Below are 21,511 nucleotides of genomic sequence, written 5' to 3'. Positions count from 1 at the left end.
CTGGTTTATGAATATCCAGTCATTAGGGAACAAGTTGAGATTTGAAGTTCACACTCCAGTCTATCTTTCCTACTTTATCCTAGTGTATATAAATAATGATGAATTTTAATCATATGTAACAGTGCACTTTTAGTTTGAATGTTTGTCAGTTTAAATCAGGTGCCTAAGATAGAATATTTCAGACTATGTGATTGAAGTATGTTGAGGAATATGGCCACCATTTTATATGCTGAGAAGCACTCTAAGGCAAAAAACAACTTCAAATGAAATTCAACAAGTACCTGAGATTCTACTGTATGTCAAGAATTGTAAAGAAAGACTTGCACAAAGCTTCAGTCCCATAATTATCTAGAGACAGAGGCAAATGCTGTGGACATTCACCATTCATAAATGTAACTGGATATATTGAAATACCCACCATTTGCACATGCACAGCAGACTCTTGGTTAGTCATTTCTTGATTATCCAATCTTCTGGATTTTCCCAGGTGATGTCACAGCAAAAAAGAGAAAAAAAGGTACACGTGACATACTTCAGTTTCAGGCTCTTTCTGTAGATTAAGGTCATCCTCGTGTGATAATTTTGGTATGACTTAAGTACCATGTTATTGCAGGCATCTGTTTCATTTCTAAGGAACTTAGCAAAGGTTTTCTCTATCCAGCCAAGTTCTGAGTTGCTGTATTTGCATCTAGCCTAATGTCTGCCGCAGAATAAGCATGTGACAATGCTTCTAGGGCCTTGATAAAATTAAAATTTCTTTTTTATATTAAAAGTTTTTAATCATTCTCAACTATCTAAATATTTTTCTTTTCTGTAGTATAGATAGATCTTAGGAAAGTTACTAATTTATTTTTGTCCTAGTATGATTTTACTTTCACTAGATTTCATGTAAGTACAGTGTTTTAGGGTCTTTCTCTCTCTCTCCTTCCAGGAGACACTCCATCTCCCAGTTCCCTCCCGGAAGATGATTCCCAGCCCCCACTCCTTCTGTTTACGCTCACTTGTTCATTTCATAAATAAAACCCCTCTGTCTGGAACAAACCAATCTAATAAAAAAAAACCTGCTTTAAAAGGACAACTTAAGCGATGGAAAGGCTTTCTAAGAGCAATAGCATTTGTACACTTTCTTTATAATTAAAAGGAATTAGACCAGCTATAGGAAAGTTCCTGAAATTCCAACTTACAATCTGTTCCCCCTACTTTCAGCCCATGCAATTGGGAGACGTTTTTCTCCCCTTCTCAGAAAGGTTACCAGTACGCTGACGGTCTTGTGGCTGATGGCATCTTACGGTTGAATACAGTTTTTCCAAATAGTAAGATGAAAGTCGCAATTTTTCACATCTAAAATCGATGCGTCTGCCGAAGTATCTATGCATACATATTTCTTATAAAATATTTAATCACTACCCACAAAACATAATTGTAACAGCAGTTTGGGGGTTAGCAGTCTTTAGATATAAGCAATATATGTTAAATATAAGTAATTTTCCTTAATCTAACTTCTTCACAGTTATCCATCTCTAAGAAAATCTTACATGTATACAATTCTATTTCTTGATAATCCAGAAGCCAAAGCATAAATATTAAATGTCGATGGCTTTTAACTAATGCTTAGTGTTGGAAAAGGGGTCTGTATTTTGCAAACAGTACTATTTAAATAAATACCCTTCAACAGCTTGAATCATTTGTTGATGGGTTAAGCTGTTGCCTATAATGCTGGTAACTCGTACGGAATCCCAGTTTGAGTTTCAGCTGCTCCTCTTTCCATCCAGCTTCCTGTTAATGACCCGAGAAAAGCAATGAAAGTTGGCCCAAGTGCTTGGGCCCCTGACATCCAAGTGGGAGACGCAGAAGAAGCTCATTGCTCCTGGTTTTGGCCTGGACCAACCCTGGCCATTGAGGCCATTTGTGGAAGTGAGCCAGGAGATGGAAGACCCATGTCTCTCTCTCTGTAACTCTATATTAAACAAAAACAAAAAGCTCAAAAAAAAAAAAAAAGATGTAAAAGTACAGCTGAACTCACAAGTGTATCATATGGAAACACTGAAGAGTGAAAACTAAAATGTATTTTAATAGCTGAGAATATTTGTTTCACAGCCAGGTAGCACAATTCCTCCTCAGAATCTACTGCCAAATATGGTCCTTTTTGTAATATTCAGTTTTAGTATAAAAATAGAGAAGTCATTGTTGGCAGGTAAAAGACAGTATTTCTCTCCAGGGCTCTTTCCATTTTATTTAAATAAAATGCAAAAAACAAGGATCAGGACCTGATGCAATGGCTAAATTCTCGCCTTGCAAGCACCTGGATCCCATATGGGCACTAGCTTGTATCCCAGCTGCTCCACTTCCCATTCAGCTCCCAGCATATGGCTTTGGAAACAGTCGAGGACATCCCAAAGCCTTGGGACCCTGCACCCGTATGGGAGACCCAGAAGAAGCTCCTGGCTCTTGGCTTCAAATCGGCTCAGCTCCAGCTATTGCAGCCATTTGGGGAGTGAGCCAGCAGATGGAAGATTTTTCTGTTTCTCCTTCTCTCTGTAAACTTCCCTTTCCAAGAAAAATAAATAAACCTTAAAAACAAAACAAAACAATGATCAATCAGAAGTTTCCTAATGGTCTCTTCAGGGCTCTGACAAGCAAGCCCAAGAGTTCATACACACTAGACAACTTTCAGCTGAAGCTCTTTTCATTCTTTCTGATTTTCACTTGCCATTAGACCAGAATTTATACTTGCTCAAAAAATAATCTCACATAAACAGATAACTGTAGCCGTTCTGCAAAAATTACTGTGAGGTCTGTATCATCATGAAAGTGTAAACAGTAACATACAAATGTCAGCATTCTGGCACATTCTAAGGATGACAGTGAAAATTAGGGCAGGGTATTTTTAAACCGATTGGCTTGTAAACCTACACCTTGTATATAAAGTTCTGGCTCATTCTGCCAACAGTCATCGGTTGCAGATACTTCAAGAGAAGAGTTGCTTGGGGGGAAAAAACACACACACACCAAGTGCAGAAGATGCACTCAAAAATAGAAAATACCACCCTTCAACTGTGAACTCTCTCCTAAGACAGTTCTAAGAACTGGAAACTGGAAAACAATTATTTTGTGTGCTTTCAGGATGAGGCTAAGCTCTCTACATATAACAGTATTCCTCTCAAGGGATACGTAGAACGGGGCTAAAGACTGAAGCAGGAGGTAAGGGGCACTTCCACTAAATAGCACAAACTTGCTGACAGTCTCAGTTGCCATGGCACCTCATTTTAAGATGACAGTTCACATATCAATTCATGGAAACTGCTGATGTCTACATAAAAAATGTTCTTATTTTGAAATAAGTCTTAAAAATTGGAATGCTAACTGAATACTTTTAAAGGCCTACCTCACTCTGTCTTAAGAGAAGTTAAAAAGGTTAACTTTGTTAATGCAGCTCTGAAAATTGTAACTCTGCTCTAAGTCTGAGACAGAAATAAGTGAACCATATTGGCTATGTAATGGAATTTGGAATGGTAAACTGTATATTACATAAGCAAAAGCATGTACTATTATGTTATGGACTGGGTATCAGCAGCAGTTAGTAGTAGTAGTTAGTAGTAGTTGTAGTAAAACTCCACAGTGAATGCATTTTTTTTCTGCATTTTTCTGGCAATCTACACTATTTGCCAGAAGCTTGGGTTTTTCAAAAGAGCACTTTGCTAGTACGATTGGTTCATGGAAAAAAAAAAAAATCAAACTACATTCCCCCCCAATAGGATTATAATCATTTTCTTGGGGGTATTTAGGTAACTCTCCCCAATTAGATTTTATAACCTGGTTGTAAAAAAAAAACACAACTGGCAAGTAAAACTTTCTCGACAAAACATAAAACAAAAATGAAACTGAAGAGCTAAGAGTGGGAGGGGAAGAGGAGGATGTAGGAAAGAAAAAGGAGAAAAAATAACAGATTTCAAAGGCTTGTTAACTTAAAAAACTGGCTTCTGTTAAAATTTTATGACTACTCATGTAAATAAATAATTTCAGAGCTTAGAATTCATTCTTCTATCTTCCTACCCTCGTTGTCTTTAATCTCTAACAGTGTTTTTCAAGATGAGTAAATCAAGACATGTGAATATTAAGTAGTTCACATCGGTGACCCTTAAAGCATTCTGAGTTCTTCTGTCCTTGAGTTTGTTTTAAACAAGAGCATACAGGTGGCAGGCAACATCCTGAGATGCAGGGCTAGACTGCAGGCTGGCAACAAAAAAGCTGTAGGATCTAATTTTTTGATTAAAAAAAAAAAAAACTTTAAAAACTCAATTGCATAAGAATAGTCAAAATACAGTCTAGGCTTTTACTGTAATATATGTGTTTGAATCTTAACTGATACAACTGATTATACATAAATATTTTATCAATTCATAAAGCAGAAATACAACCCTGGTTTTTATTTACCCCAGGGGTAACACTCAACATAAAAATCAGTACTCCTCATTACAAGTTGTAATAAATTGTTCTTAAATTGAGTGACACAAACATGTGGCTATCAGCAAAACTAAATCACACTGCAACAGAAGAGTGACAAAATTGGATTTTACAGTATTTTCTGCTATCCTGGAAACTGACTGTAATGATATTTTGCTTTTTTTTAACATCTACACACCAAACAAGAAATTCTTAAAATGCCATTTAAACTTCCTCTGCATAAAACATAATTTCCAAGCCCTAAGACACCTCAAAGTTTTGCACATTCATATCTCTGCAGACTGGAAAGCAGCTTTGCATTTACCTGGAACATTCTACTTTCATTTCTTGTTTCGTAATTTATAATGCCCCAACTTTCAACAAGACACAGAAATCAAATAAGAATTACCATAAAGTTAAACAGGACAAGTTCACACTTACCCTGAAGGTAACCGGACCAGCTACACCACGAAAAGAAAATTCTTCCTGTCTGAGAAGTACTAATATAGTACAAGGTGCAACCGAGGGCGGTTCCAAAAGCCTTGAGTAAGGCCAATGCAAAAACAGTCTTGTGACGCATTAACTGCACAGTGCTACGGCCTTGCTAGCTCTGAGCCAGTCCCCAGTCCACAGGATCAATGGAAAACCCTGGACGGTGAAGAGAAGGCAGGTCTCTACTGCAACACCTGCTTTGCCAGGGAACTCTCTACAAGAACAACTAAAAACCACCCCTTTGCTCAGAGCTTGTCTGTGTGCTTGTGATATGTACACTTTTCTGCACAGGTACAGCATTTCAATATAAAACATAAAAAGGCTAGGTGGTAGCTGCCAGGGCTGGGGGAGGGTGGACGGTGAACTATTGCACAATGGGTATAGTTTCAGTTTCAGGAGATGAAAAAGTTTTGGAGGTGGAGTGCGTTGATGGTTGCACAATGATATAAATGTCCTCAATGTCATCAACCTGTACAGTGAAAAACCTCTACGGTGGTTGCTTTTATACTATGTATATATTTTATCACATTTACATGGAAAAATTACTCACTTAAGCTCCATGAGCATATGAGAACGTGGGGTCAAGAGAGTGTTAATAACCTTGAAAGAAAGGAGATGAGATTTAAGTGGCATTTTTTTTTTCTTCAAAATTTTCTACATTTTGGGGGCTAAAAGAACCATGCCATACAATCCCAAAACGAAACAAAAGAAACACAATTTTTATTTTTAAAAAATTGGGAAAACTTTCATGTTAGAAATAAAAGTGGTCAAGTTGCTGTGAATGAAACAATTTCTCTAAGGGAAAATCAGCCTTGCTTTTAAAGTCGGGTAACTTGAAGGCAACGTGCAAACAGCACGCAGCAGGGCCCGAGAGATAAGCCAGACCTGGGCTCCGGGATGCTTTATCGCGGGCAGCACGGCTAAGGCACATGGAAATAAAGAAATGTTTACATGAGCTTTTTCCCCACTGTGATCTGAAACCTTAACCTAAGCAGTACTTCCGGGCATTCTCTATTAAAAACAATGCAAAGTTTTCAATTGCCTCTTTATAGAAAGTCACTGAATCGGTTAGTGAATTTCTGATCACTAACTGTGAGACTTCTGGCATTGCTATCAGACTTTAATGAGAAGATTCGTAACAAAACATCCCTCTGAGAGGCAACCCATGACATCTAATTAAGAAGGGAGGCTTCATGGGCAGCAAAGGTGGTGCAATCTGAAAATATTTTCGTACTCTGAGTGTGAGAACTTTCAAAGTGCCTTTTTTATATGTCACTACGGGCTGCAATGGCAGAAATGCTAAACATGTCACTTTGAAGGATGTTTCATAGATGAATCACCCTCAACAACAATGAATATTGGAGTTACCATGCTCCATAACCATCCTGGAGGGCTACTTAAAAATACTGTTATTAAAAGCCCCAGAAACACACATTCTCTTTGACACAGCAATTTTATGTCTAGTACTTCATCCCAAACAAATAAGGCAGTCCACTACATTTTGGTCATAAGCAGTATGAAAACCACAGATCTGTTTTACACTGGGAAACTGGAAACCATCTAAGGTCAGTCCTGAAAAGTTCATCAATGCAAGACAAAAAAATATTGTGCTCTGTGTGTGTATATATACATGTTTTTTTTTAAAGATTTATTTATTTTATTACAGCCAGATATACACAGAGAGGAGGAGAGACAGAGAGGAAGATCTTTCGTGCGATGATTCACTCCCCAAGTGAGCTGCAACGGGCCGATGCTGCGCCGATCCGAAGCCGGGAACCTGGAACCTCTTCCAGGTCTCCCACACGGGTGCAGTGTCCCAATGCATTGGGCTGTCTTTGACTGCTTTCCCAGGTCACAAGCAGGGAGCTGGATGGGAAGTGGAGCTGCAGGGATTAGAACCGGCGCCCATATGGGATCCCGGGGCTTTCAAGGCGAGGACTTTAGTCGCTAGGCCACGCCGCCGGACCCTATATACATGTTTTATACATATTTATTTATACAGTTCTTGAAAGTGATTATTATAAATAGCTACCGTATCATGCTTACTGTGTACCTGACAGTTCTAAGCCCTCACACACCTTGTTTTGTGCTAACAACACTGGAAGACACATGCTATTATTACTCTCATTTTAGAGGTGAGTCAATTAAGGCTTAGAGTTGGCAGGTAAATGGCAGAAACGGATTCAAAATTCTTTTTGATTCCAGAATCCACACTTGCCAATCTCTGGACAGTACTGCCTCAGAAATCAGTGTTTACAGACACAGCGACAGGCACAGGACTTCCCACTAAGTGAAGAACTTAGGATTACCCATAGCATGAGTCCAGCTTGGGGAGGAAGAGTGTTTCTGGAACAGGCTGGTGTTCATCTTGCTGATATTGAGGAAAGCAAAGAAGAGAAGAAACATGGCTTCCTACCACAAAGGACTTCTTCATCCATTTAGTCCCACTCAACACTTAACTAACACTGAACACTTAACTAACACTTATCAAACACTTGCTTTGCTTCCCTAGAGACTTGGAAGCACGCAATGGTGCTCTGCATGTGTCTATCAGCACAACCTTAAGAAGCCAGTATCATCTACTTCTCTCTTTCTCTACCTATCTATCTACATACACAAACACATATACACACACACACACATATATATATATATGGAACGTTGTTTGGAGGAGTCAAGTCCCTTATTAATCATTGGACTTATGAACAGGAGCTGAAACTATGTTATTGTTTTTACTACACCATGCTGTCTTTAGGCGATCAAAAACAACATTTTCTTGAGAGGGCCTGAAAGGGCTGCAAACTAAAACTATTTTGAAAACATGCCAAAGGGAAAGGAACAGAGATGCCAGGCAAGCACACAACAGTACGCTGAATTCTGTGTCAAGCTTCTTTGGCTTGACGCAAAGATAGAAAGGAATCCAGAAGTGAAGACAGGGTCTTCAGCTGCACCGTGGACTTTCATCTTCGTCCACAATGACTGTGCCTTGTCGCCTTGGAATTTCTTTAATCACTGTCACAGCAACAAGTCACTCACGAGGCCTGCAAGCTGTCCATTTGAAGTTCATTTGCCAGCGACAGGGAACTCACACAAAACTTGTATCTTAGTTGTACTTCTGAAAAACTGGCCAGAGCTTTTTGGATACTGTCAGTTATTCAACCCACTTGAAATACAGAGTTATCTCTGTATTTTACACCCAAACCTTTTCAGAAATTCCAAATAATTAAAAGCAAAAAAGGCCACAGAAGATCAAATCTCTTAGTTGAAACCATAATGACATATGGAGTATTATAATTTTTTTTTTGTCTTTGATACTGGGGCTAAGAAAGTAAAGGAAATGAACACATTGATCAATGAAAAGCTTTAAAACACACACACACACACACACACACACACACACACCCCTTAATGCCACAAATAACCCCTAGTAAGTGTGGACACTTCCCAGTAATTCAATATGAGATTTAACTACCAATTCATAGTTGGGCTGCCATAATCCAATTATCATTCCAACCTGCAATGTATTTTTAAACTTCCATCTGAACTTGAATGACACTGTAGGAAGTTATTTCAAACAAAACAGTGACGCCATATAAGGAAGACAATTCAGTAGGAGGTGAGAAGCAATGCTGTGGAAACTGACTCCTGTAAAAACTTGTTCCTGCTCACTGATGCATGATGTAAACAGAAGGATGACTCCTCAAAATATGCAGGAGACCATGCTAGGCATCCGACTTCTCTTCAGACTTCCCTGAAGACAAGAGTAAACTGACTTTACCATTTGCTGACTGTCCCAAGCTGAAGCAAGGGACTGTAATTATATGAATATGGTTTAAACGTGTAAGCAATGAGCAGAAGCACATTAAAGGATATATTCTGCTCAAAAAACATTTGCAAATGAGGATTTTCTCAACCATTTTATCACTTAAAATCAACGCAAAAGTGTATCCCAGCTGACAACGGTTGCTGACATTTACTGGTTTACCAACACACAGGCCAACTCAGCTACAGCCAATCCTACACAAAGTAACTTAATTTTCAAAACTCAAATGAAGTCCTCCATCATGTCCTGTAGCTTTTTAACTTTTTTTTTCTTACAAAGTATTAAATTCTGCAGTTCATATTCAGAGGAAATGACATTCATGTAGCAATAGGTAGGCCAGGGTCAAGCAACAGGAAGTAAAATAATAACATAAATGAATGGAATCTTTGTTAGCTCTTCTTTCAAATACACTGTGTGCTAATGTTTCAAGACGCATAGCACTGAAGTTGTTTCCATTTTAGCCGTGTTGGATCTCTGCCCTTGAAATGGAACAAGATGAAAAACTTTCTGCTTTAATTTTGAACTCTTTCCACATCACACTTTCGGTATTGTGCCACTTGAAAGGACACTACTATTTAGGACAGCTGTTTTGTTACAGGTTATATTAAACAGGACAAAGAAAGCTGCACATTTTAACCTTTGATTTTATTATTGCTACAGTTTCTTTATGTAAGGAAAGAGTACAAGGTGAAATTTAACTTACTATCTCTCCTTTATGCTATGCTGGATTAAAATGTCAAAAACGACTAACAGTGAAAGAAAAAAACCAAGAAAACAACTTAAAACTTACTAACCATAAACTAACCATAACTCTTATCAATAATTAATAGCCCCTGTAGTGGTGACAAGTTAAACTTGAGATTTTAAAGTTTACAAGAAACCACAAAATACACTAGTTTCAAAACAACCTAGAATATTAATAATACAGTAAGCCAAAGCACTCAATTCAGTCTTTTGAGAGTTTTTATATTATTTAGTATGTCATATACTACTTTCAACAATGTATTACAAACTCATCAGGATAAAATAAGTTTTATCAGAAATGGCCTTCAGGAAGTTTTACAGTCAGATTCTAAACTGAACAGCTCCTAAACTTCTAAAGAACAGATGGTTCTCATGCTAGCTGAGCTTTAACAACACATAAACAGATATTAAGCTATCCAATCCCATTTATGGAGCTCATTAGCATAAACCTGAAGCAAAAGTTTGTTAAACATATCTGAGAAGAGAGAAGCATAACTAACTTTACTTACTTCTAAAAAAAAAAAAAGAAAAAAAACCCTACTTATTTGAAAGGCTGAGTTACTGAGAGGGGGAGAGACAGACAGGAGAGAAAAGATTTTTCCATCCGCTTGTTCACTCCCCAAAAGGCTGCGACGGCCAGTGCTGGCCCAGGCCAAAGCTAGGAGCTTCCCCCGGGTCTCCCAAGGTCATCTTCAAGCGCTTTCCCAGGCGCAATTGCAGGCACTGGATCAGAAGTGGAGCAGCACCATATGGGATGTTGGCCAAGCCTGCGGCAGCTTAATTAGCTATGCCATAGCACCAGCCCCCTAATTTCATTTAATCAGCTATAAGCTAAATTTACTAGTATAATAACACAATTACCTCACATGACTAAATAAAATATATATTTTGATAACCAATTAAAAGTCCTCATAGAGGAATAGTAGGCTCAAAGGTTGACTAAATTTCTGTAAATCATTCTAAGTTTTCTAAAATTTTAAATTGTAGAATAAACATTTAAATTTTTTCACATTAAAGAAAACAAAAAAGATGATTTTTTTTTTAGAAGTTACATATGTTTTATAAGTTAGAACATATTTATTCAGCACTGCCCCTACACCTTTGGAGGAAAGGGACATGGCCTTTATTAAGTTGTATGAAGTTGAAGTGAGAATAATAATAATGTAAAGAGGCCAAATCACATCTCATTATTTTCTTCTATAGAGTAGTGTCTTCATTTTATAACTGGGAGGGTAAACTACTAGTAAGACAAACAAACTAGTTAAGCAATAATGTTGTCTTCTCTTCCTACTCTGGTTAGTCAGACTATGTAACTAAAGAGTCATAGTCATATTACAATTCGATATATTCATAAGACAATCCCAAGACTTGACCATATTGGTTCAAAAAATTCATTTCAAGTTTGGAAGCAAAGGTTGAGTTCAGGCTACTCACAGATTGAGGTGAAACAAACAAACAAACAATCTGGGAAAAAATTCTATTTCTATCCTACTCTCACCATTAAAATCCTTCATTAAAGAGCCTTTCCAAGGTGGAGGAATCCACCAGGGGGGAGGGGCGTGGGGAGGAGTGGGGGAATTCCCAGAGCCTATGAAACTGTCACATAATGCATAATAATTAATAAAAAAAAAGTAAAAAAAAAAAAAGCCTTTTCAAGTCCAAGAAAAACAGCCAATCGGCAAAGATCAGCAGCTAATTAGTTTTGTAATTAATTAATTGATGGGGTATTCCCCATCTGTGGATTAACTTCTCCGACGCCTGTGCAGGCGGAGTCTGGGAGCAAGGATTCCAGTGCACGTCTCCGGTGTGGGTGGCAGGACTCAGCACCCGAGTCACCTACTGACACACAGCAGCCAAAGGCGGTGTCAGGAGAGAGCCAGAACCCCAACCCAGCCACGCCAGAACACCAACCCAGCCACGCCCACACGGGATGCCAGGCCAGAACCCCAACCCAGCCACGCCCACACGGGATGCCAGGCCAGAACCCCAACCCAGCCACGCCCACACGGGACGCTGGTGTCCAAGTCACAATCTAATCACTACGCCAGATACCAGGCTGCATTTTCCAACATCTACAATGATTCACATGATCTGTGCATGCGGTAAATGTATTCGAGGGGATTAAAAAGTGAGTCAAACATATTGGGAAGCTTTATTTTTCTTCACTCGTCAGTGACATTAAATGCTGGCAGCTCAATATGTAGTAATTATATGTGCCAAGTCTCTACAACATCCCTCAACCTCACCTCCATGCCCGTTACTATTTACCAAGATGGGGCCCTATTTGATAATGTTTCGTGCTCAGGACTAAAGCACTGGACAAAGTCTGACTTTATGCTGGACCTTCCCCTCTATCCTATCTTTTTAAACTTTAAGGAACATGCACAATATAAACAAGCATTCTGTTTTCACCTCCAAATCTGAGATCCCAGAACACTACTTAAACATAATTTTTAAGATTTGTTTATTTTGTTGGAAAGGCATATCTACAGAGAGGAGGAGGAAAGAGAGGAAGATCTTCTGCCCGCTGGTTCACTGCTCAAGTGGCTGCTACAGCCGGAGCTGAGGCAATCTGGAGCCAGGAGCCAGGAACTTCCTCCATGTGTCCCATGTGGGTGCAGGGTCCCAAGGCTTTGGGCTGTCCTCAGCTGCTTTCCCAGGCCACAAGCAGGAAGCTGGGTGGAAAGTGGGGATGCTGGGACATGAGACCCAAGTGCATGCAAGGCGAGGACTTTAGCCGCAAGGCTACCACACCGGGCCTTGGACTGTGTTTTAAGATTAAATACAAAACTCAGGCTGTACTAATTTAAGAGAAGATATTACCAAATTTCAGTTCTTACTCAAGGCACAGTATAATAGCACATGTCTAATTAATCCACACGAATTGCTTTCTAGTTCTCCTCTCTTTACCCCTCCTTTCTTTTTTTCTTACGCTAATTCTACTGAGTTTCAGTTTTGCCTTGATTTCCTGTGTTCTGCTTAAGCTGCAACCTTCCTCCCCTTCATTAGGCTCAGTCTAGGCATCAGCTCCCCTAGGATCCTGAGAGCTTGACGGACAAATCTAGAAAGACAAACAAATTGATTTCAGTTCATGGGGAAAGACTGAATTTTTTTTTTTCCTGACAGTATTTTGAATCCTAACTTTAACTCCAAGTGGCAAGACCATGGCAGTGAGCAAAGCAAGTGAGCTGGCCGTGGAGGCACCAGGCGGTGGCAGCTGTAAGGGAAACAGGAAGGCTCTTGCAGCCACCCACTTCTACTTCCTCCTGCTTACAAAAAGCAAGTTACCAAACCAAGCCTGCCACCCTCTGTAATCTACTACCAGCACCCAGAAAACGAAGGCGAGAAACGCCACAACGAGAAGATTGACAAGATGGCATATAAGTTGTAATGACAGAAGGCTCTCACACTTGGTAGACATTCTATTTATAGGGGCCAGAACTGTGGTACATCGTGTTAAGCCATAGCCCGCACTGCCAGCATCCCATATGGGTACTGGTTTGAGTCCCTGCTGTTCCACTTCTGATCTAGCACCCTACTAATGGCTTGGTAAAGCAGCAGAAAATGGCCCAAGTCCTTGGGCGCCTGCGCTAACACTGGAGATCTGGAAGAAGCTCCTGACTCTTGGCTTCAGCCTGGTCTAGTCTAGGCACCACTTTTTTTTCCCCCATTTGGGAAATGAGCCAGGGGATGGAAGACCTACATCTTTCCGTCTTTCCCACTCTCTGTAACTCTGCCTTTAAAATAATTATGTTTTGGGCCCGGCGGCATGGCCTAGCGGCTAAAGTCCTCGCCTTGAAAGCCCCGGGATCCCATATGGGCGCCGGTTCTAATCCCAGCAGCTCCACTTTCCATCCAGCTCCCTGCTTGTGGCCTGGGAAAGCAGTCGAGGACGGCCCAAAGCATTGGGACCCTGCACCCGTGTGGGAGACCCGGAAGAGGTTCCAGGTTCCCGGCTTCGGATCGGCGCGCACCGGCCCGTTGCGGCTCACTTGGGGAGTGAATCATTGGACAGAAGATCTTCCTCTCTGTCTCTTCTCCTCTCTGTATATCTGACTTTGTAATAAAATAAATAAATCTTTTAAAAAAATAAAATAATTATGTTTTAAAATCTTTATGTTGTTTAAGCAACTCTGAGAGTTAAAATGAAAGTGCATCATGGGGCTGGCAGTGTCGCTCAGCAAATCAAGGCACCACCTGCGATGCCAGCATCACTGATGGGCAGTGGTTCGGGCCCAGCTGATCCATTCTGATCCAGGTCCCTGCCAACGAGCTTGGAAAGCAGTGAAAGATGGCTCAAATGCTTGTATCCTGTTCCCATGTGAGAGATTTGGCTCAAGCTCTTGCCTGTGTCCTGGTCCAACCCTCACCATTGTGGCAAGATGGGGACTTCATCAGTGGTTTCCCTTGTAAGCAAACAAATAAGTAAATAAATCTGAAAAAACAAAGACAGAAAAGGTGCCTTATCCAAGAAATGTAACTTTGACAAATAGCAATAGACCAGAGCAGAGAGGTCTGCCACCTGCTGACAGAACAATTGAACTGCATGTACTTCCCTAAGAAAAAAATTAAAAATCTACCAGCAAGGTTTACATAACTATATTTCAAATAAACTGCTAGCCAGAAAATGTAAATTACAACTTTTAATTTAAAAAGAAAAGAATATTATGTCAGGACTATGTTTTAAGGAAACAAAAGGGGCCAGCACCGTGGTGTACTGGACACACTCCCCACCTGGGACACTAGCATCCCAGATGGTCACGGGCTGCTGATCCAGTTCCTTGCTAGTATGCCTACAAAGGCAACAGAAAATGCTGCACACATGTGGGAGACCCAGTTGAAGCTTGGCACTCCTGCCTTTGGCCTAGCTCAACCTTGAATGTTGTAGCCATCTTCCTCTCCTTAATTCTTTCAAAGAAGTATATCTTTAAAAAGAAAAAAACCAAGGCAGACAAAAGGTAAATATGGGAATGACTTAACAAATAACATATGGAATCTGCAAACTACTATGGAAATTAGGGATAACACAAAACACTCTGTAAAAATGATCAAGTCCTACAGGTTTAATCTTTGTAACACACGTTTTCCCATCTTCCTCTTCCTGCTGCTCTCACAGTTTGGCTCCCCACCTCCACTTCTGGTAATGCTAACAGTACACACTTTGCTCAGTCATCAGTTTAATCTCAGTGAAGTGTGCTACAGATGGAATCACTTACTTATATAAAACGCAACGGTCGGGGCTGAGCAGGCTAAGCCACGCTGCTTACAGCACCAGCATCCCACAGGGACACTGGTTTGTGTCCTGGCTGCTCTGCTTCCCATGCAGCTCCCTGCTTGTGGCCTGGGACAGCAACAGAGGACGGTCCAAGTCCTTGGGCCCCTGCACCCACGTGGGAGACCTGGAAGAAGGTCCGGGCTCCTGACTTCAGATCAGCTTGACTCTGACCACTGTGGCCATGTAGGGAGTGAGATAGTAGACAGGAGATCTCTTGCTTCTGCCTCTCCTCTCTCTGTAACTCTGCCTTTCAAATTAAAAAAAGAGGAAGAAAATCTCTTCCCCTCGCCCACTTGTCCAAATATGGACTCAGTAGTGGCTTTTTGACTCACCAAGAACATCTGGTATCTTAAGGTGGAAGAAGGGAATAATGTTTTGCTAAAAGTTTACTTCCTAGACAGAAAGCACTAGTTTCCAAAAAATAAAATAGTTATGGAAGAAGTCACAGCTGATGCTCACAATGAGATTATAAATATTTGTGTGTGATTGAATTAGAAACAGCAATTCCCTGGTGACAGTTTCATTCCTCCATCCTGCCGTCCAAATGTTTTTCCTACCCACTATGTTTGCGCTTTAAGGGCAGTAATGACATCACACCTTTGTTCTGACACTGTGCTTGCATGTCACTTCATTGGATGGGTACGACTACTCTGGGACAATTTAATCAAAGGGTATCAGAACTGGGGAATGTTAAGCAGCCTCATCTTTTCTTGGATAGTTTTCTGTTAGAGGCAAATAAGAAAGCTGCTGAGAAATATATATATATCTGAATATATATATATAATTGAATAAATGCTAATAAGGTGGGGGAAATTAGAGAAACAACTGGTCCCATACTAAGTCACCAGGACAAAGCACAGACTTGGGTAGGTGATGTGACACAGCGGGTTAAGCTGTCACTTAGGCTGCCCACAGCCCATTATCTGAGTGCCATCGTGATTCAATCCAGCTTCTGGCTAATACATGCTGGGAGGCGATGTACCTGGACCACTGTCAGCCACGTTAGGACAGACCCAGTGGAGTCCTGGGCTCCTGGCTTTGGCCTGGTTGGGCCTTGATCGTTGCAGCAAATGGGCAATCCCTCCTTTTCTCCTTCTCTGTATCACTCCTTCAAATAAATACTAAAATAAATCTTTTAAAAAAAAAAAAAAGCCATGACCCATCTAACGTTCTCCAAGCCCTGTCTACTCATCTCCCCTGGAACTTCGCTCCTGTTACTCATTCTCCCTGCCATATTTAATTATGGTCTTTTCATGCTCCTTTTCGCATCAGTGTGCCATGTGCACGCAGTTAAGAACGAACCGATTCAAAGCAGAAGCAAACCTAAACGCCCGTCCTCAGCACAGGGATCTCTCCTACTCAGCACACACTTTCTGGTTTTCTTCATCTCAGTTTTTCCAGCGGCTGCTCAAACCCCACTGCTACAACAGTGCATCAGTCAACTTCACACGTCGATCTTGGTGAGTGTGTCCCTTCTTTAGCAAGTAATTCCTTTTTTTCTGCCTTTCTCCGATGTGGGTGGTAGGTATCCGAGGCACAAATCTATCAAGTTAAATAAGAAATACCTCATTTCTTGGGCCCGGCCATGTGGCTTAGTGGCTAAAGTCCTCGCCTTGCACGCCCCGGGATCCCATACGGGCGCCAATTCTAATCCCGGCAGCTCCTCTTCCCATCCAGCTCCCTGCTTGTGGCCTGGGAAAGCAGTTGAGGACGGCCCAAAGCTTTGGGACCCTGCGCCCACGTGGGAGACCTGGAGGAGGTTCCTGGCTCCTGGCTTAGGATGGGCACAGCACCGGTTGTTGCGGCTCACTTGGGGAGTGAATCATCGGACGGAAGATCTTTCTCTCTGTCTCTCCTCCTCTCTGTATATCTGACTTTGTAAAAAAATAAATAAATCTTTAAAAAAATGTTTTAGAGCCAGTGTGACATAGTGGGTTAAGCTGCCTGAAATACCTCATTCCATATTAGAGTTCTGGAATCAAATCACGTCTCTGCTCCCAACTGAACTTCCCTGTGATGTCCCTGAGAGGCAGAAGATGAACTGCTTCTGCTTCTGACCAGCACTGCGCTTGCAAGCTCAGTTTGCACTTGCAACCCCAGCATCCTATACTGAAGTTCTGGTTCAGGTCCCAGGGATCCTGCTTCTGATCCAGCTTCATGCTACAGGAGCCTGGGGGAGGCGGTGAGGATGGCCAACGTCCCTGGGTCTCTGATAATAGTGTAGGAGACCAGGCTGGCTGCATCCTGTCCTAATTCCTGCTGTGACAGCCATTTGAAGGGTGAACCAACAGATGGAAAATTTCTCTCTCACTCTGTTCCAAATGAATAAATCAAGCAGTGCTGGATTATAACCCACACTGTAAAATAAGTATCTGAGTACTTACATAGGACTGCCCAAATAAATAAATAGGAGGAAACCAAGGTCTCATGCAGAGTTCTAAATAAAGCATGGAGCTGTTTCACCAAGGATGTGGAGTACGGCTCCCCCACTAATTAAGTGACAGGGAGAGGAGAATAACAGTGGAGAAGCCTGCCGAGCACCAGCTCAGCCAGGCAGCCACGGCTGAAGCTGTAAGTCATGCGACATTAAGTCCTCTTGATAAATCAGGTGATGAACATAACATTTTACCTGCTGCCTTCTTCCCCCCAAATCTCTAAGTTACAAGAAAAACTTGAGATACATTCCAACAGGGAGACATTCTACCAGATGCTTCACCCTAGAAAATGAAAACTGTAAAGGAAATACACTAGGGAAGTGTGACTTTCACAGGCAGCAGCAGATAAGGGGACGTGGCAACTCTAAGTAGAATGTGGTATCCTGAAGAGGATCCTGGAACACAGTACCGCAGATTAAAATAAAGTATGGGCCTTTAATAATGTCTCAATGTTTGTTCACTAATTGTAACATGTATATTAATATGAAGTGCTATGAACAGAGGAAACTGAGGTGGGGTATGTGAACACCTGGCATAAATTCAAAACTGTTTTAAAATAAAAAGTTTACTTAATGGCCAATGGTAACAACACAGAGTGTTAAACTATCAGGAGCAATGCCAGCATCCTGTATGAGCCCCAGTTTGAGCCCTGGCTGTTCTAGCTTCAATTCAACTCCCTGCTAAAGTGCCTGGGAAACCAGTAGTAGGTGGCCCAAATCCTTGGGCCCTGGCACCCAAGGGGAGAGTGGTACAGGTGGAATTCCTGGCGCCTGGCTTTCGCTGGGTCTCTTGTAGCCATTTGGGGAGTGAATCAGAAAATGGAAAATTTCTCTCTATGTGTAGCTGCCTTTTAAGAATTAAAACAATATTTTTTACCTTTTTTTAAACTGTTTTACTTAAAAGTACAGTGGAGATGGGAGTTTCACTTAGTGGCTAAGACATGGGTTCAAATCCCAGCTCTGGCTCCTAATTCCAGTTGTTGTCTATGCAGGACGTGGGAGGCAGACAGGGGCTGGGTTAAGTGGTGGTATCTCTGCCACCCACACATGAGAGCTGGCTGGAGTTCCTGGCTCCCAGTCCTAGGCACTGCAGCCATTTGGTGTGTGAGTCAGTGGGTAGGTACTCTTTCTGCCTCTGTAATAAAATAAACAGTTTGATTATGATGAGTCAATTAGTAATATTAAAGGGAGTTTGTGTTGCAAGGAACAGCAATCTACCTAAACTACTCCAACAGCAGAGGGGATAGTTTGTTACATGACCTCAGGGAACCCATGGAAGGATGAAAAATGAAGACCTGGAAGACAGGAAAGCTCCAAGTTCACCAAATGGCTCAGCTGCTCTCTGCCCTGCACACTGGCAGCACGCGTCTCCTGCCTGGCTCCTCTGCATTTCCGGCTTGCTGCCCTACAGAACAATTCCTAGGCAGCACACACACAGCCTTCTAGCAACTCCCCGTGACTCCCAATCAGAAACTCCTGCCCTAGCGTGGACCCCTTTGTTTGGATTCTATGGATTTGCACCAATGCTCTGGAGGCGGAGGGATGGGTTGGACACAGCCTGCTGCCTGAAACATGGTTATTACCAAAGAGAAGAGAGAAGGACTGTAACCCAGGTCTGACTCTAGCTAAGGACTTCCCCCATTTGAAACTGCAACTTACTAAAATCATAAGCCTCTTTCTACCCTTTCCACTGAAAAGCTAACAGCAGGTCACACATGCATGTCACAGCCTTGAACTTCAAAAATGTGTGTGTGTATGTGTGTACAAAGACTTGTATCTGTAATAAAAATATCTCATTGGTATGTTTGACCAGCCTTCTATGCTTTCCACTACAGTAAGTTGTTCCTATGAGGATATCAGTATAGTATCACACCATCACAATACTATCACGTTAGTATTGATTTTTTAAGCCCTGCTGGGTTAAGGGAAGTGATATAAAGGATCAGCCCACAGTTTAAGAACTGGAGGGTTAGGCATTAGACTTAGGAATTAGAAAGCCCTTAAAATTCTCTCAGCAGGGGGCTGGCACAGCAAGTTAAGCCCCAGCCCTGACGCAGGCATCCCATATGGACACCAGTTGGAGTCCCAGCTGCTCCACTTCAGATCCAGCTCCCTAATACACCTGGGAAAGCAGCAGAGGGTGGTCCAAGTGCTTGGGCCCCTGCACCCATGCGGGAAACCTGCAGAAGCTCCTGGCTCTAAACTGGCCCAGCTCCGGCCATTGCAGCCATTTGGGAAGTAAAACAGCGGATGAAGATCTCACTGTCTCTTCCTCTTTCTGTAACTATGTTTTCAAATAAATAAATCTTCAAACAAAACAAAAAGCCAAAAAAAAGCAACTCTAAGCAGTACAGCAACATGAAAAAATACGACTTCCGAGTAAATTATTTCAAAACCTAGGAAAATTACTGGCTTGGGAAATATCTGAGAATTACCGTCTTCCTCTTTTCCTCTTGCAATTATGTTAAGATATTTCCGTTATTCAGCCTGGGGCCAGTATCAACCAGCAAGAGCACAATGCATGCATCAGTCCACACGCATTGCAAGTTATTATCACTACAATGAACTTCTTTAGCAGAAGCGCATTCTGCCGGCTTATCTAACAGAAACACTTGACCCCAGAATCTGTTCCGTACAGCACAAGACCAGGATCACGCACCCCAGGAAAGAAAACTGGGAGTCAGATACGACTAAATAAACCAACAGAACCCCTACTTTGGAAGAACGAATTACTCACAAATACATCTCGAATGCACACTCTCTGGAAAGAATAGCAAGTACATGTCCCTCTAAAATCGCAAGCATTTATGCAACAGTTTGGGAGGGAAAAAACAACACACACACATAGGTGTGTGGGGTTGCAGAGAACAGTCAACACACTCCTGTCGCTGGGCAACGCTGGATACAGTGGAGCTCGGAGCGACGGCAGAGACGGGATCAGGTACCCGGAGATCGGATCAGGCACTCCGCCCCAGAAAGCCAGAGGAGGGGGTACCCGCCCCAAGCCTGCACTTTTCTCTCCTCGAAACGGGTTCTGCACCACGAGGCCCTCCGCTTTCCGCCTGCCTCTTTCTGATCGACGCTCACTTAACAAAGGCCACGGTCACCCGAGGGTGGCTATCGGGGTCCCGAGCCCCGGGCACCCAGCCCGCGGGGAAGCCGGGTCCTCGGAGCCGAATGCCCCGCATCGGCCGCAGCATCCGAGCGGGCAGCGGCCCGGGGTCCGCGCGCCAGGCCGGAGGGGCAGCCCCGCCGCTAGCTCCGACGCAGTGGGCGCGTTCAGCCCGGGCACTCACCATCTCGATGATCTTGGTCTTCCGGCCCGTCTTCCTCTTGAGGGTGAATATGTACTGGGCCAGCACCACCCCCGCCAGCAGGGCGCACACGCTGGCGCTGGCTACCGCGCCCACCCTCGCCACGGCCCCGCGGTCCATGGACTAGCAGGCCCTGGGGCGCCTCCCGCCCTGACAACAACAGGCCAGTCAAACGCGAGCAGGGAACCTCAAGCGTGGGAGATAGAGAAGACGCCGGGGGCGCCCGCCTAGCCCGGGCCACGCCCCCAACAGGCAACGCCCACACGGGGCGGGAGGGGCGTGGCTTGCAGCTGCAGTCCAGGCGGGAGGCCGGACCAGGTTCAGGCCTTGAGAAGCCGATGCAATGACAGGAGCAGCAACGCGCTGATTGCCCCGCCCACAGCTCAGGAGGACAAGGCAGTGGTTCGAACGAGCCCCGCTCGAGGACAGACGTGATTCCGCATTGGGGACCATTGAGAAACCGTGGTCGGCCTGGGGCGCCTCTGCCGCTGTGGACTACAAGTCCCAGAAGGCGCGGCGGCGGAACAGACGCTTGCGCAGTGGCGTCAGTTGTGCAGCGCTATGACAACAGGCGGAGAGGGCTGGGAGTGGGGCTGGAGTGGCGAGTGGTAGGCTCCTCCGCGCCCGTGGGTTTTCCGCTGCTGCGTCTCGCTCTCTGCCCCCTGCGTGGGTTGTTTCTGACTGGGGTTATTGCGTTGGGACTCCCCTCATCTGATGCGCCAGCAAGCCAGTGACTGACACCAGCGTGTTGGAAGAAAGTTGATTTGCAACGCACAGAACGAGTCGCGAGGTTAGGACACAAATTTCCAAACTCCCCGAAGGAATTCAAGGTAGTGACTCTTAGTGTTTAGAGTTGGGGCGAGCGGTGCGTGGTCAGCTCGTGCGTGGACCTTCCTGTGTTTGGTTAGTGACGGGAGCCTGTGTGGGCCCAGAACCCCTGTTAGCGTCCACTCAGCATGCCGGGTTTGCTTACTGTGCAGTGTCCA

At 43.1% G+C, this 21,511-nt stretch overlaps 1 protein-coding gene across 4 annotated transcripts in view; it reads right to left on the bottom strand.

Moving 5' to 3' along the window:
• The window catches only part of NT5C3A (5'-nucleotidase, cytosolic IIIA), a 37,981-nt gene extending 17,229 nt beyond the window's left edge, over positions 1-20,752 (bottom strand). The window contains exons 1-2 of one of the 4 annotated variants that reach the window (XM_058677971.1): positions 20,508-20,634; positions 419-473 (exon numbers count right to left, since the gene is read on the bottom strand). In XM_058677971.1, the coding sequence (XP_058533954.1) occupies positions 419-454 (36 nt within the window). In that variant the 5' untranslated portion in view covers positions 455-473; positions 20,508-20,634. Of the gene's footprint in view, positions 1-418; positions 474-4,884; positions 5,117-20,507 lie in introns of those variants that run through there. The other 3 variants (XM_012926110.2, XM_004582381.3, XM_058677972.1) reach the window with 3 other exon arrangements.
• Between the last annotated feature and the right edge of the window lie 759 nt (positions 20,753-21,511).

Source organism: Ochotona princeps, chromosome 20, assembly GCF_030435755.1.
Source record: "Ochotona princeps isolate mOchPri1 chromosome 20, mOchPri1.hap1, whole genome shotgun sequence".
Taxonomy (NCBI): Eukaryota; Metazoa; Chordata; class Mammalia; order Lagomorpha; family Ochotonidae; genus Ochotona; species Ochotona princeps.
The sequence above is the reverse complement of the archived record's forward strand: the minus strand, read 5'-3'. Positions and strand labels throughout refer to the sequence as shown.